Source organism: Corythoichthys intestinalis, chromosome 16 (genome assembly GCF_030265065.1).
Source record: "Corythoichthys intestinalis isolate RoL2023-P3 chromosome 16, ASM3026506v1, whole genome shotgun sequence".
Classification (NCBI taxonomy): Eukaryota; Metazoa; Chordata; class Actinopteri; order Syngnathiformes; family Syngnathidae; genus Corythoichthys; species Corythoichthys intestinalis.
The window spans coordinates 13,862,158-13,875,562 of NC_080410.1; the positions used below are offsets into that span (position 1 = coordinate 13,862,158).

General features: G+C 42.1%; 2 protein-coding genes across 3 annotated transcripts in view; one reads left to right on the forward strand and one right to left on the reverse strand.

Annotated features, from left to right (window-relative positions):
• The first annotated feature begins 6,677 nt into the window (after nucleotides 1-6,677).
• Nucleotides 6,678-13,405, forward strand: part of pold1 (polymerase (DNA directed), delta 1, catalytic subunit) — a 48,355-nt gene continuing 41,627 nt past the window's right edge. Inside the window, exons 1-3 of one of the 2 annotated variants that reach the window (XM_057817509.1) lie at nucleotides 6,678-6,748; nucleotides 10,675-10,869; nucleotides 10,945-11,058. In XM_057817509.1, the coding sequence (XP_057673492.1) occupies nucleotides 10,683-10,869; nucleotides 10,945-11,058 (301 nt within the window). In that variant the 5' untranslated portion in view covers nucleotides 6,678-6,748; nucleotides 10,675-10,682. Of the gene's footprint in view, nucleotides 6,749-7,805; nucleotides 8,312-10,674; nucleotides 10,870-10,944; nucleotides 11,059-13,405 lie in introns of those variants that run through there. The other variant, XM_057817508.1, reaches the window with a different exon arrangement.
• Nucleotides 7,167-8,229, reverse strand: znhit1 (zinc finger, HIT-type containing 1). The gene has a single exon (XM_057817510.1). The coding sequence runs from the start codon at nucleotides 8,160-8,162 to the stop codon at nucleotides 7,692-7,694; it is 471 nt and encodes a 156-aa protein (XP_057673493.1). The 5' UTR covers nucleotides 8,163-8,229; the 3' UTR covers nucleotides 7,167-7,691.

Sequence of the window (13,405 nt, forward strand, 5' to 3'; positions counted from 1 at the left end):
ATTGTCAGCAAGAATGTTGTCAACAACTAAATTTGACGTGGCACTCCAGTACAAAACATTTTCATTCATTCATTCATTTTCCATGCCGCGTATTAAAATTAGTGATGCACGATAATACATTTTTCAACCGATATCGATAACCGATAATTTCCTGCCCCTTCCACCCGATAACCGATAATGTCACGCCGATAATTCTATTCAAATATGTATGTGAAATGTTAAAGTATACAAAGATCAAATGTTACTGTGCAAAAATGTAATTTAGTGCTATTTTTTTCCATATCAAATGTGAACAAGTAGTAAATTCCAACATCTAAACAATGGCAATGACATTGTGTAATGGTAAGCTTTTGGCAACAATTACTTAGGGAGTAAACACCCATGTTGCACAAAAATGCCTTTAAAAGTAAGCCATTCCTTACATATATCACATTACTACACTGCAAAAACACCTCCTTAAAACCAGCAGAATTGGGCAAAACTGTTGATTGCGCACATTTGGAGGCTAAATCAAGTATATAATTATCGGATTGCATTATCGGTTGAATTTTGTTTTATCTGGATTATCTGTGTGACGTCATAATTGCCATTATCGGCCGATAATTATCGGTGACCGATATTATTGTGCATCTCTAATTAAAATAAAATAAATAAATAAATAAATAATAGGAAAATAGATACTCTAGGGCAGGGGTGTCCAAACGTTTTGCAAAGTGGGCCAGATTTGGTGTGGTAAAAATGTGGGGGGCCGACCTTCACTGACGTCCTTTACGTAGAACAATATATTTATGCAAAAATTCTGTGTGTCACATTTGCTTTATTATCTTTTTTTTTAATGAATAATTTCAGCAATCTTGCAACTAGCCTTGGTGGCGTTCTCTTTCGACTCTCGGGCTCTTGCAAAATGCTGGTGCTGTAAAATTAAACTAGTTTCAAGTTGCTTCAATTTCTCGGTACGTATCTTCCCTGTAATCTTGTCGTACATGTCGGCGTGTCTTGATTGGTAATATCGCCTTACATTGAACTCTTTAAAAACAGCGACTGTCTCTTTGCAAATGAGGCAGACACAGTTGTTGCGTATTTTAGTGAAGAAATAGTCCAATTTCCACTATCCTTAAAGCGTCAGCAGTTGCAGTCAACTTTCTTTTTTTTTGTTGATTGTCGCCATTTTAGAAAAATTGGGTCACACGGGGTAATGTTAGAGTGCTGCTGCCTTTTACTGGGTAAATGAGGAGCAGCATTTAGTTTGTAGGATACTTCATATGCTGGTAGCAGTACTGTGACCAATTTATTAAGTCTGTGTGCGGGCAAGACGTTATTGATTTTATGACAGAGGCTGGGGGCCGGATTAAATTTGTCCACGGGCCGCATTTGGCCCCCGGGCCAGACTTTAGATATGCCTGCTCTAGGGCTATAAGTGAGTAATTATAGCTTACTTGAATTGAATACTCTATGTGCAACACAGGAATAGTGCAATAAGGTCCTGACGTTAGCAGTGTAATTTATCCAAAACAAGAACAAAATGTGAAAAAAAAAATTCTATAAACCCCTTTTTAGGTGAGTGACAATTTTTGGTCAAAGGAGCATAATCGGAGGCGTCACTAAGTTTTAAAACAGAGGCGGCTTAGGAGGTGGAGGCTGAGATCTCAGATTTTTTTTTTTTTTTTGATAAAACAACACCAAATTAGGAGGGCATAACGACGCCACTGAGCACAATGACTCGCTCCTCTCAGTCAAAAATGGATCGGATGTCTAGCGCCTTGAATGGCAACCAGTGAGTTAAATGAGTGCCCTGTAAGGGTAAAAAATAATTCATAAGTCGTGCTTGAAAGAGGTCAAGGGAATTGATCTATCTCTTATCATTGTGTATGAGGGCACATTTTCCACTGAAGACAGAGAGAAAATACAGTGAGAAGCAGTATTTCACCCACTTACAAAATACAGTGGGGCAAATAAGTATTTAGTCAACCACTGATTGTGCAAGTTCTCCCACTTGAAAATATTAGAGAGGCCTGTAATTGTAAACCTCAACCATAAGAGACAGAATGTGGAAAAAAAAAACAGAAAATCACATTGTTTGATTTTTAATTCCACCGACACGCCTTCCTTTGAGGAAGCAGAGTCTGGGGACTTTGAGGTGGGCTCTTCGATCTCTGGGTTTGAAGTCACTGAGGCAGTTGGTAAGCTCCTCGGTGGCAAGGCCCCAGGGGTAGATGAGATCCGCCCGAGTTCATAAAGGCTCTGGATGTTGTAGGGCTGTCATGGCTGACACGCCTCTACAACATCGCGTGGACATCGGGGACAGTGCCTCTGGATTGGCAGACCGGGGTGGTGGTCCTCCTTTTTAAAAAGGGGGACCAGAGGGTGTGTTCCAATTATAGAGGGATCACACTCTTCAGCCTCCCCGGTAAAGTCTACTCAAGGGTGCTGGAGAGGAGGGTCCGTCGGGAAGTCGAATCTCGGATTCAGGAGGAGCAGTGTGGTTTTCGTCCCGGCCGTGGAACAGTGGACCAGCTCTACACCCTCGGCAGGGTCCTCGAGGGTGCATGGGAGTTCGCCCATCCAGTCTACATGTGTTTCGTGGATTTGGAGAAGGCGTTCGACCGTGTGCCTAGGGGAGTCCTGTGGAGGGTGCTCCGGGAGTACGGGGTACGGAGCCCCTTGGTAAGGGCTGTTCGGTCCCTGTACGACCGGTGTCAGAGTCTGGTCCGCATTGCCGGCAGTAAGTCGAATTCGTTCCCAGTGAGGATTGGACTCCGCCAAGGCTGCCCTTTGTCACCGATTCTGTTCATAACTCTTATGGACAGAATTTCTAGGCGCAGCCGAAGCGTTGAGGGTGTCCGGTTTGGTGGCCTCAGCATTGCATCTCTGCTTTTTGCAGATGATGTGGTGCTGTTGGCTTCATCAAGCCGTGACCTCCAACTCTCACTGGGGCGGTTCGCAGCCGAGTGTGAAGCGGTTGGGATGAAGATCAGCACCTCCAAATCCGAGACCATGGTGCTCAGCCGGAAAAGGGTGGCATGCCCTCTCCGGGTCAGGGATGAGATCCTGCCCCAAGTGGAGGAGTTCAAGTATCTTGGGGTCTTGTTCACGAGTGAGGGTAGGAGGGAGCGGGAGATTGACAGGCGGATCGGTGCAGCGTCTGCAGTGATGCGGACTCTGCATCGGTCCGTTGTGGTGAAGAAGGAGCTGAGCCAAAAGGCGAAGCTCTCGATTTACCGGTCGAGCTACGTTCCTACCCTCACCTATGGCCACGAGCTGAGGGTCGTGACCGAAAGAACAAGATCCCGGATACAAGCGGCCGAAATGAGTTTCTTCGGCAGGGTGTCCGGGCTCTCCCTTAGAGATAGGGTGAGAAGCTCGGTCATCCAGGAGGGGCTTGGTGTCAAGCCGCTACTCCTCCGTGTTGAGAGGAGCCAGTTGAGGTGGATCGGGCATCTGGTTCGGATGCCTCCTGGACGACTCCCTGGAGAGGTATTCCGGGCATGTCCCAGTCGACCCAGGACACGCTGGAGCGACTATGTCGCTCGGCTGGCCTGGGAACGCCTTGGAATCACTCTGGTGGAGCTGGCTGAAGTGGCTGGGGAGAGGGAAGTCTGGGCTTCCCTGCTAAAGCTGCTGCCCCCGCGACCCGACCCCAGACTAAGCAGAAGATGATGGATGGATGGATGGATGGATGGATGGATGGATGGATGGATGGATGGATGGATGGATGGATGGATGGATGGATGGATGATTTTTAAAGAATTTATTTGCAAATCATGGTGGAAAATAAATGGTCAATACCAAAAGTTCATCTCAATACTTTGTTATGTACCCATTGTTGGCTATAACGGAGGCCAAACGTTTTCTGTAACTCTTCACAAGCTTTTCACACACTGTTGCTGGTATTTTGGCCCATTCCTCCATGCAGATCTCCTGTAGAGCAGTGATGTTTTGGGGCTGTCGTTGGGCAACACGGATTTTCAACTCCCTCCACAGATTTTCTATGGGGTTGAGATCTGGAGACTGGCTAGACCACTCCAGGACCTTGAAATGCTTCTTACGAAGCCACTCCTTGTTGCCCTGGCTGTGAGTTTGGGATCATTGTCATGCTGAAAGACCCAGCCACATCTCATCTTCAATGCCTTTGCTGATGGAAGATTTTCACTCAAAATCTCTCGATACATGGCCCCATTCATTCTTTCCTTTACACAGATCAGTCGCTCTGGTCCCATTGCAAAAAAACAGCCCCAAAACATGATGTTTCCATCCCCATGCTTCACAGTGGGTATGGTGTTCTTCAGATGCAATTCAGTATTCTTTCTCCTCCAAACACGAGAACCTATGTTTCTACCAAAAAGTTCTATTTTGGTTTCATCTGACCATAACACATTCTCCCAGTCCTCTTCTGGATCATCCAAATGCTTTTAGCGAACCGCAGACAGGCCTGGACGTGTGCTTTCTTCAGCAGGGGGACACGTCTGGCAGTGCAGGATTTGAGTCCCTAGCGGTGCATTGTGTTATTGATAGTAGCCTTTGTTACTGTGGTCCTAGCTCTCTGTAGGGCTTTCACTAGGCCCCCCTGTGTGGTTCTGGGATTTTTGCTCACCGTTCTTGTTATCATTTTGAGGCCACGGGGTGACATCTTGCATGGAGCCCCAGATCGAGGCAGATTATCGGTGGTCTTGTATGTCTTCCATTTTCTAATAATTGCTCCCACAGTTGATTTCTTTACACCTAGAATTTTACCTATTGCAGATTCAGTCTTCCCAGCCTGGTGCAGGTCTACAATTTTGTCTCTGGTGTCCTTCGACAGCTCTTTGGTCTTGGCCATAGTGGAGTTTGGAGTGTGACTGAGTTGTGGACAGGTTTCTTTTACACCAATAATGAGATGCCATTAATACAGGTAACGAGTGGAGCCTCGTTAGAAGAAGTTAGACCTCTTTGACAGCCAGAAATCTTGCTTGTTTGTAGGTGACCAAATACTTATTTTCCACTCTAATTTGGAAATAAATTCTTTAAAAATCAAACAATGTAATTTTCTGGTTTTTTTCCCACATTCTGTCTGTCATGGTTGAGGTTTACCCATGTTGACAATTACAGGCCTCTCTAATCTTTTCAAGTAGGAGAACTTGCACAATTGGTGGTGTACTAAATACAGTATTTGCCCAACTGTAGGTAGAGGTCTGAAATTTCAATCATAGATGCATTTCCACCTATAGAGACATAATCAAAAAAAAAAAAAAAAAAATCCAGAACTCACATAGTATTGTATGATTAAAAAAATATTTGTAATTTATTGGGGTTCATACGTATTTGTACCCCCGAGAATCTGCAATAATTATGACATTCAAAGAGTTGTCAGTCTACCTTAAAAATTCCACCTTTACCCCATGAGTAACCACCCACCCACCACTATTTGAGCTCATAATCGTCACCAGTGCACCCCACAGTCAGTCATAATCCAACTGCCACCATGGGCAAGACCTTTCTCCAAGTTTTCGAAAGACACCAGAGAAATAAATTGTTGAGCTCCACAAAGCTGTAAAAGGCCAATTGGACAATTGGAAAGCAGCTTGGTGAGAATAAATCAACAGTTGCACAACATCAACTGTTAGAAAATGGAAAAGGCTGAACATTGCTGATAATCTACCTCGGACTGGGGCTCCATGTAAAATCTCTCTTCATGGGGCATCACTTATGATGAGAACAGTGAGGGCTCAGCTTAGAATTACATGGCAGGAGCTGGTCAATGACCTGAAGAGAGCTGGATGCAGAGTTACAAAGGCTACTGTCAGTAGAACACTACGGTGCAATGGTTTAAAATCATGCATTGCTCAGAAGGTTGCCCTGTTGAAGCCAGTACATGTGAAGGTGCTTCTGAAGTTTGCCAGGGATCATCTGAATGATGCAGAGGTGTCATGAGAGACAGTCATGTGGTCAGATGAGATCAAAGTATAACTTTTCAGTGCAAACATTACTCGTCGTGTGTGGAGGAAAAAGAACGATGAGTACAATCCCAAGAACACCATCCCCAATCTGAAGTCTGGGGGTGGACAACTCATTCTTTGGGGCTGCTTTTTGGCAAAAGGGAAAGGATGACTGTACTGTATAAAGCAGAGGATGAATGGTGAAATGTATCGTCAGATTTTGATCCACAACTTCACTCAGTCAGAGACTTGAAGATGAGTCGTGGCTGTATCTTCCAACATGACAATGATCCGAAGCACACAGCCAAGCTGACCAAGGAGTGGGTGCATAAAAATGAAAGCAACACACAATGTCAGCAAATGTCATTATACTGTGACCAGACCATATTTGTATACAACACAGGTGTCAAACCGATTCCACAAAGGGCCGCAGTGGGTCCTGGTTTTTGTTCCAACAGATCCAGCACAAACAGTTCAACCAATGAGGTTTCTACTAACATAAGCAGCACCTGATTGCAATCAACTGATTACACTTGTAAGAAACCAGATTGGTGAAAAGGTATTTGTCTCGTTTGGTTGGAATGAAATCCAGTACCCCCTGCGGCCCTTTGAGGACCGGTTTGAGACCACTGGCCTAGTGGGTGCTGGATTTTGTTCCAACCGATAACGCGCAGAGAGTTTAACCAATGAACTTCCTGCTGAAACAAGCAGCACCTGACAAAGTTGAACTGATTACACATGTAAAAGATCTAATTGGTGAAAAGGTGTCCTCTTCATTGGTTGGAACGCAAACCTGCACCCACTAGGCCCTTTCTGGAATCGGTTTGACACCTGTGGTATACAATTTAATTTTTGGGATATTTTGAAAAAGCTTGAAATGATTGTTTAAATTGTTCCTGTTTCACCATACAGACACACGAAAACGTTTGCAAGTAGTTCGAAATCTTGGTAACATAAAATCTCCAGAGCCTTGCAGTCTATGGATACTCTCACGAACCTTAAAAAGGTTTTGTATGTTGTGTGGTAGTAATGTATTGTATGCTTTAAATAACATTATAGCTGTATGATAGTTGACAAGATCTTTGATTTTTAATAGTTTTGAGTGAGCAAATAAATGATGGGTGTGATCGAGAAATAATAGGCTAAGTGTGGTTGCATCAAGCTGTTTGATACTCCAAATGCAAGTCCATAGTCATACCAATGCATGAAAAAAAAACCAATTAAAAAAACACTGCATATGCATTTCAACACAAAAATATTCAACCAAACTTTAATGCAAGTCCATGATCTTAGTTATGGTAATTATAACCCTTCAAACACGGAGCAAGAGCAGTTACATACATCAATTCTCTAGGAGGGCAGTGCCCAAACTAAAAATGGATTTGATGTGCCAAATGTGCCATGAAAAAGACTATCTGATCTGTTATCTTAGATATGGCTGAGAACTATTAAATCATGTCAATGTAAAAAAAAAAAAAAAAAAAAAAAAAAAGGATCTGACGTCTATCGCCGTCATTGGTAGCATGATGTTTGAGTTATGCTCCATCTCTTCTTTGGATTTCAGTGGTGCTTGGCCATGATTTGGCACAACATAGTCCAGTACTATACAACAAGTCCGATACTCTAAATTCAGACTTGTCAGTATTAGTCACCCTTTGTGAATAGCACAAAGCGCTTTTTTTTTTAAGTTTTTCAGTTTTTAAAAAAAGTGTTTTTTTTCCTTGTAGTTGTTCTATATACTCCAGAAAAACGTGAATGTGTTCCACGGCGCATCGTTCTTTACAACGTCCACTTCAGACACCTTGTCTCTCGGTGTGTAACCAAACATTTACCGCTGCAATAGCGCCCCCCGCAGGTTGTGCACGTGTAGTTGGAAGGGAAGCCGCAAACGCAGCAAAAATGGCGCGGTGGAAGAGAAGAGGGCGGAACCAGCGCCGAAAGGTAGTTGGGCTCCGGCTTGTCCGCTAGGTTCTCCTCCTCGAGAAGTGCCGTAAAGTTTTTCCTGAAACGTAGCTTGAAGTGGTCGCCCCGCGTCTTCCTTTTCTTCTTTTCGGGCTCCTCCGTTTCACTAAAGGCAGGAAGGCGGGCGGTCGGACCCGGCGGAGGAAGAGAGCTCAGAGGGTCGTCCTGGAAGTTGTCTTTTTCCAAAGCCTCTAGCTGCCTACTCAGCCTCCTCTGGCGGGTAGCATCGTCCAAAATCCTCCGCTGGCCAGCCTCCACCCGAGCCGAGCTCTTCTTTTCCAGCACCATGTTAGCTCACTGTTTAGTGTGCACACTTCCGGTTTGAACCTTGAAATCCTGCCCATTTGTGTCGTCACTTCCCCCGGAAGCTGGAAGGCAGGTTCCGCGCTCTCTGCGAAGAGTGGCGGGAGACGTTGTCAAGTGGTCGTTGGGGAAAAGTAAGCTAACTTTCACTGATTTCGACAACATTTAGGCAAAAACACGGCAAATTTTTCAGAGATACCCGTCCGTGTTGGATTAGAACCACACTGGCGTGACACCAGTGTGGTTGTTATTGTTATTAGCTTATCACTTAGCAATGTCGTGTAATTTAGAGAAATATGAATAAATGTGCATCGGCTGAAACGAGGCAGTTATACGTTAGATTAATCCAAACGATCCGGTGTTTGTAGGGTTTCATTACATTTTTACATCACGTTACAGTACATTATTGTATGAGTTTTTTTCATGATCCTAAAGCATTTAAACAATCTGGTGAAAAACGTTTATGTTGGTTAAAATGGCGTATGTTCGGTCTCAACATTGTTAGGGACGCTTTTTGCTGGGGACGCGAAATTAATAAAACCAAAGAGATGGGGTGAACAGGAGTCAGGGCTACATTTCTCACGAATATGCCGACGTTTTTCCCACGTAAAATGATAAAAGTTAAAATTGTTATTTTCATGAGAGAAATAATCTTTCAAAATGGAGGTATTCCCCCTCGTTTCATATAAAGGAAAGTTAAAGTGTTTTTTTTTTGGGGGGGGGGTACTATACATATTAACTTAATGGAACTACATGTTAGCCTACATCAGTGTTTCTCAATTGACTGAAAAATGTCTGCATAAGGTGAAAATAAAAATAGTTGTATATAAATAATGTAGAAACTAAATAAATACATTTTAATTAATGAATAAATGCACTAATAGGTATTTGAGTTAAAAAATGTAAAGTCACAGCAGCATGTGTTTTTTTTTAATTTTATTTATTTTATTTTTTTTTAATACTGTCAGCACTTTCTTGTGAAACACAGAATTGGACCTCTCTCTCGAAGCAGCTTCTTGCTCACATTTTTCTGGTTCTATACTTTTCAGCAGAGTTCACTCCATTTCTCACAGTCAATTGACGTTAACAGTAGAAAACACATACAGGAGGACACTTCGCTCTAAGCAGCTTCCTAGTCGAGTTTTGCAGGTTAACCAGTTCACACAGTTTAATGTTATGCTAACTCTGATGCAGATTGGACTTTAAGTAGCAAAATTAGTGTGTTATTAATTAGCGTGTACCCCACCTCCACAACATTGATGTCTTTTTGCATTACTCAAAGTGGCTGCTGCTGCTGCTGGCGGGAAGAAAAAAAAACTTTTAATATCCCTCCTCTTCGGAGGGGGTGGCAGTTTTACAAGTATTTCTGTCATGGTTGTGTGAGTATGCGTGTGTGTGTGTGTGTGTGGGGGGGGGGGGGGGGGGGGGTTGTTTAGTCATCAGCCAATCAAACGTATGTTTGAGGGAGAGAAAAAATTGGACCGGCACATTCAGCAAGTGAGAAGGGGTAAATGTAAGTCTGAACATAATGAAAATAATTCACTTTATAATAGTAGGGTCGATTGTATCTATACAACAAATGGGAATAACATCTAAATTACCTATATAACTGAACTCATTTTATAACGCAAATAAGGTTGCTTAAAAGTTGGTGGGGACAATTTGAGCATCCTGAAAAGCTGGTAGTGTTAAGTCCCTACTGTCCCTATGCAAACCTACATCCTTGGTTGGTTATCACAGGTAATTCCTCATTTTAATGAGTCCTACATCCTACAACAAAATATTCTGTAAAATCATAATTTTTCTTTGTAGTCAGATCACTGCCAAGTCGGGTTGTCAAAAGTTATCAAGAAATTGATAATGAAATGTTATACTGTATACTTATACAATATTGGATTGCAAATGTATCCACACTCACCTCTTCTGGGGCAATAAGGAACTGTTGTGGTAATTTTTTTAAATCTAGCTAGTATTTGCATATGTTGCACCCTAAATATTGTGGTAATGTTTTATTCGTTTATTTTTGCTTTTAAAATACCACAGGTCACCAGAAATTTGTTGTGATGGGGGAAATTTGATTTTGCACTACTCTTGATAGTATAGGTAATGGAGGATATTTTTGCATTTTCCTCGTTCAGTCACTGGCTGCCGTTGACGTCTAGCGCAATCAGCGGCACTGAAATATGAGCAACAAATGCTAATTTAATTTTAACTTATTGGCTGCCGTTGGTGTCTTGCGCAGTGCTAGACGTCCAATCCATTTGTAGTGGGAAGCTTGCAGTGAATGAACGGGTTAAAAAATAACATTTAATTTGGGGTTTTTATTCATGTAGTATCGAATATTTTCTGAGTATCGATTTCGTGTTGAAAATATTATCATTGTGACAACTTTACTGCCAAGCCCTCTCAGTTCTAGTGGATTTGACGTCATTCCCTGCCGATGGCAGCAAATGAGTTAAACAACTAATTATTTAATAACTGTGTTCTCATTTTTTAGTTGTAGTCATGGATTATAAAAAGCGCAATGGAAGCCCTTTCACGGGTGGCCTTTCCCAGGCTAAACGTAGCAAGATAGGCGGTGAATGGGAGGACAGTCCCTCACACTTTGAGGAAGAATTGTCCATGTTTGATGATGTGGACATGGATTCCGAAGAGTTGGAGGGGCAGGCCGGCCATGACGTTATTCCTGTTGGTATGTAACAAGTATCAGTATTGAAAGTTATTTGGTACTGTATTCATATTAACTTGTGTAACCTTTTTGTGCCAGGTGACCTCTTTTCGACAGACATCAACCCTCGCTGGAGAAGGCCACATGCCCCTCCACTGAACCCAACCACTGATTTATTGGTGTTTCAGCAGATTGATTTGGACTATTATTTAGGTACAGTGAGCGGACCCTCGCAATACAGATAAGTCGGATGTTGACATACACTGTGCAAAAATACATTTCTTTTTTTTGTCTGACTGCCAGAAGTCAAATCAGATTAAACTTCTCCTGTTTCAGGTCCGTTTCGATGTCCAAAATGATTTAATTTAGTTTAATGTCACAAAAATGAGAATTTCTTTGAGAATTTTATATTATTTTCTTCGAGGACAAAAGTTTACATACATTATTCTGGATGGCGAGATAGTGTAAAGCGCTTTGAGCGCCTTGAAAGTTGGAAAAGTGCTATATAAGTATAACACCATTTACCATTATTTCCATAGTTTTGAGTAGTATTTTCTTTGAACTGCGTGACTTGAGTTAGATGTTTTGGGTAACCTTCCACAAGTTTCTGACAGTACTCTGCTAGAATCCTGGCCCGTTCCTCCTGATAGTACTCGTGTAACCAAATCAATGTTTTCAGTCGCCTTGCCCGCACACGCCTTTACAGATCTGCCCACAAATTTTTGGTGGGATGCAGATCAGGGCTTTGTGATGGCCACATTGACTTTGTTATTCTGCATGGCTGCAACTAACAATTATTTTTATAATCGTTTAATCAGACGATTAATTAAACGATAAATCGGATAAATATCACTTTTTTCAATTACCTTCACAATTTAACTTAAAGTAGTTTTAGACATGTTGTAAGTAACAATGAAGACAAAACAGATGACTTTCGTTTGAAAAAATATTTTATTACAGCTTCCTGGCTTAACTGTAGTCTACAACTGTACTGTTTTAAGTACATAACACTTGTTAAAGTTTTTGATAAAGGTTCTGAGTATATAACAAAAAGAATTTCTCAGTACAGAAATCAGACAAAAGTTCTGTTCATTCAAATTCAAAAAAAGTGATGATGGTTGGCATTTTTTTTTCTTGTGGGTAAAATCAAATATGGAGGAGGCAGACTAATGAATCATTTTTCTTTATTAAACAGTTGTTCCTAAATACAATCCATTTTCAAAACACACTGTCTGTACGACAATTTACAGTTTGAATGGGAGCTTGTGTTGACTCTAAGCTATTACAGTTGTGGTCAAAAGTTTATATACACTTGTGAAGAACATAATGTCATGGCTCTCTTGAGTTTCCAGTTATTTCTACAACTCTGATTTCTCTCTGATAGAGTGATTGGAACAGATACGTCTTTGTCACAAAAAACATTCATGAAGTTTGGTTCTTTTATGACTTTATTATGGGTGAACAGAAAAAAGTGATCAAATCTGCTGGGTCAAAAATATACATACAGCAGCGCTAATATTTGGTAACATGTCCCTTGGCCATTTTCACTTCAATTAGGCGCTTTTGGTAGCCATCCACAACCTTCTGGCAAGCTTCTGGTTGAATCTTTGACCACTCCTCTTGACAGAATTGGTGCAGTTCAGTTAAATTTGATGGCTTTCTGACATGGACTTGTTTCTTCAGCATTGTCCACAAGTTCTCAATGGGGTTTAAGTCAGGACTGTGGGAAGGCCATTCGAAAACCTTAATTCTAGCCTGATTTAGCCATTCCATTACCACTTTTGATGTGTGTTTGGGGTCATTGTCCTGTTGGAACACCCAACTGCGCCCAAGACCCAATCTTCGGGGTGATGACGTTAGGTTATCTTGAAGAATTTGGAGGTAATCCTCCTTCTTCATTATCCCATTTACTCTCTGTAAAGCACCAGTTCCAGTGGTAGCAAAACAGCCCCACAGCATAATATTACCACCACCGTGCTTGACGGTAGGCATGGTGTACTTGAGGTTAAAGGCCTCACCTTTTCTCCTCCAAACATATTGCTGGGCATTGTGGCCAAACAGCTCGATTTTTGTTTCGTCTGAACACAGAACTTACCTCCTGTAGGTCTTATCTTTGTCCATGTGATCAGCAGCAAACTTCAGTCGAGCCTTAAGGTGCCGCTTTTGGAGCAAGGGCTTCCTTCTTGCACGGCAGCCTCTCAGTCCATGGAGATGCAAAACACGCTTGACTGTGGACAGTGACACCTTTGTTCCAGCAGCTTCTAATTCTTGGCAGATCTGCTTTTTGGTGATTCTCGGTTGAATCTTCACCCTCCTGACCAATTTTCTCTCAGCAGCAGGTGATAGCTTGCGTTTTCTTCCTGATCGTGGCAGTGACAAAACAGTGCCATGCACTTTATACTTACAAACAATTGTTTGCACTGTTACTCTTGGGACCTGCAGCTGCTTTGAAATGGCTCCAGGTGACTTTCCTGACTTGTTCAAGTCAATGATTCGCTTTTTCGGATCCATGTATGTATATTTTTGACCCAGCAGATTTGATCACTTTTTCTGTTAACCC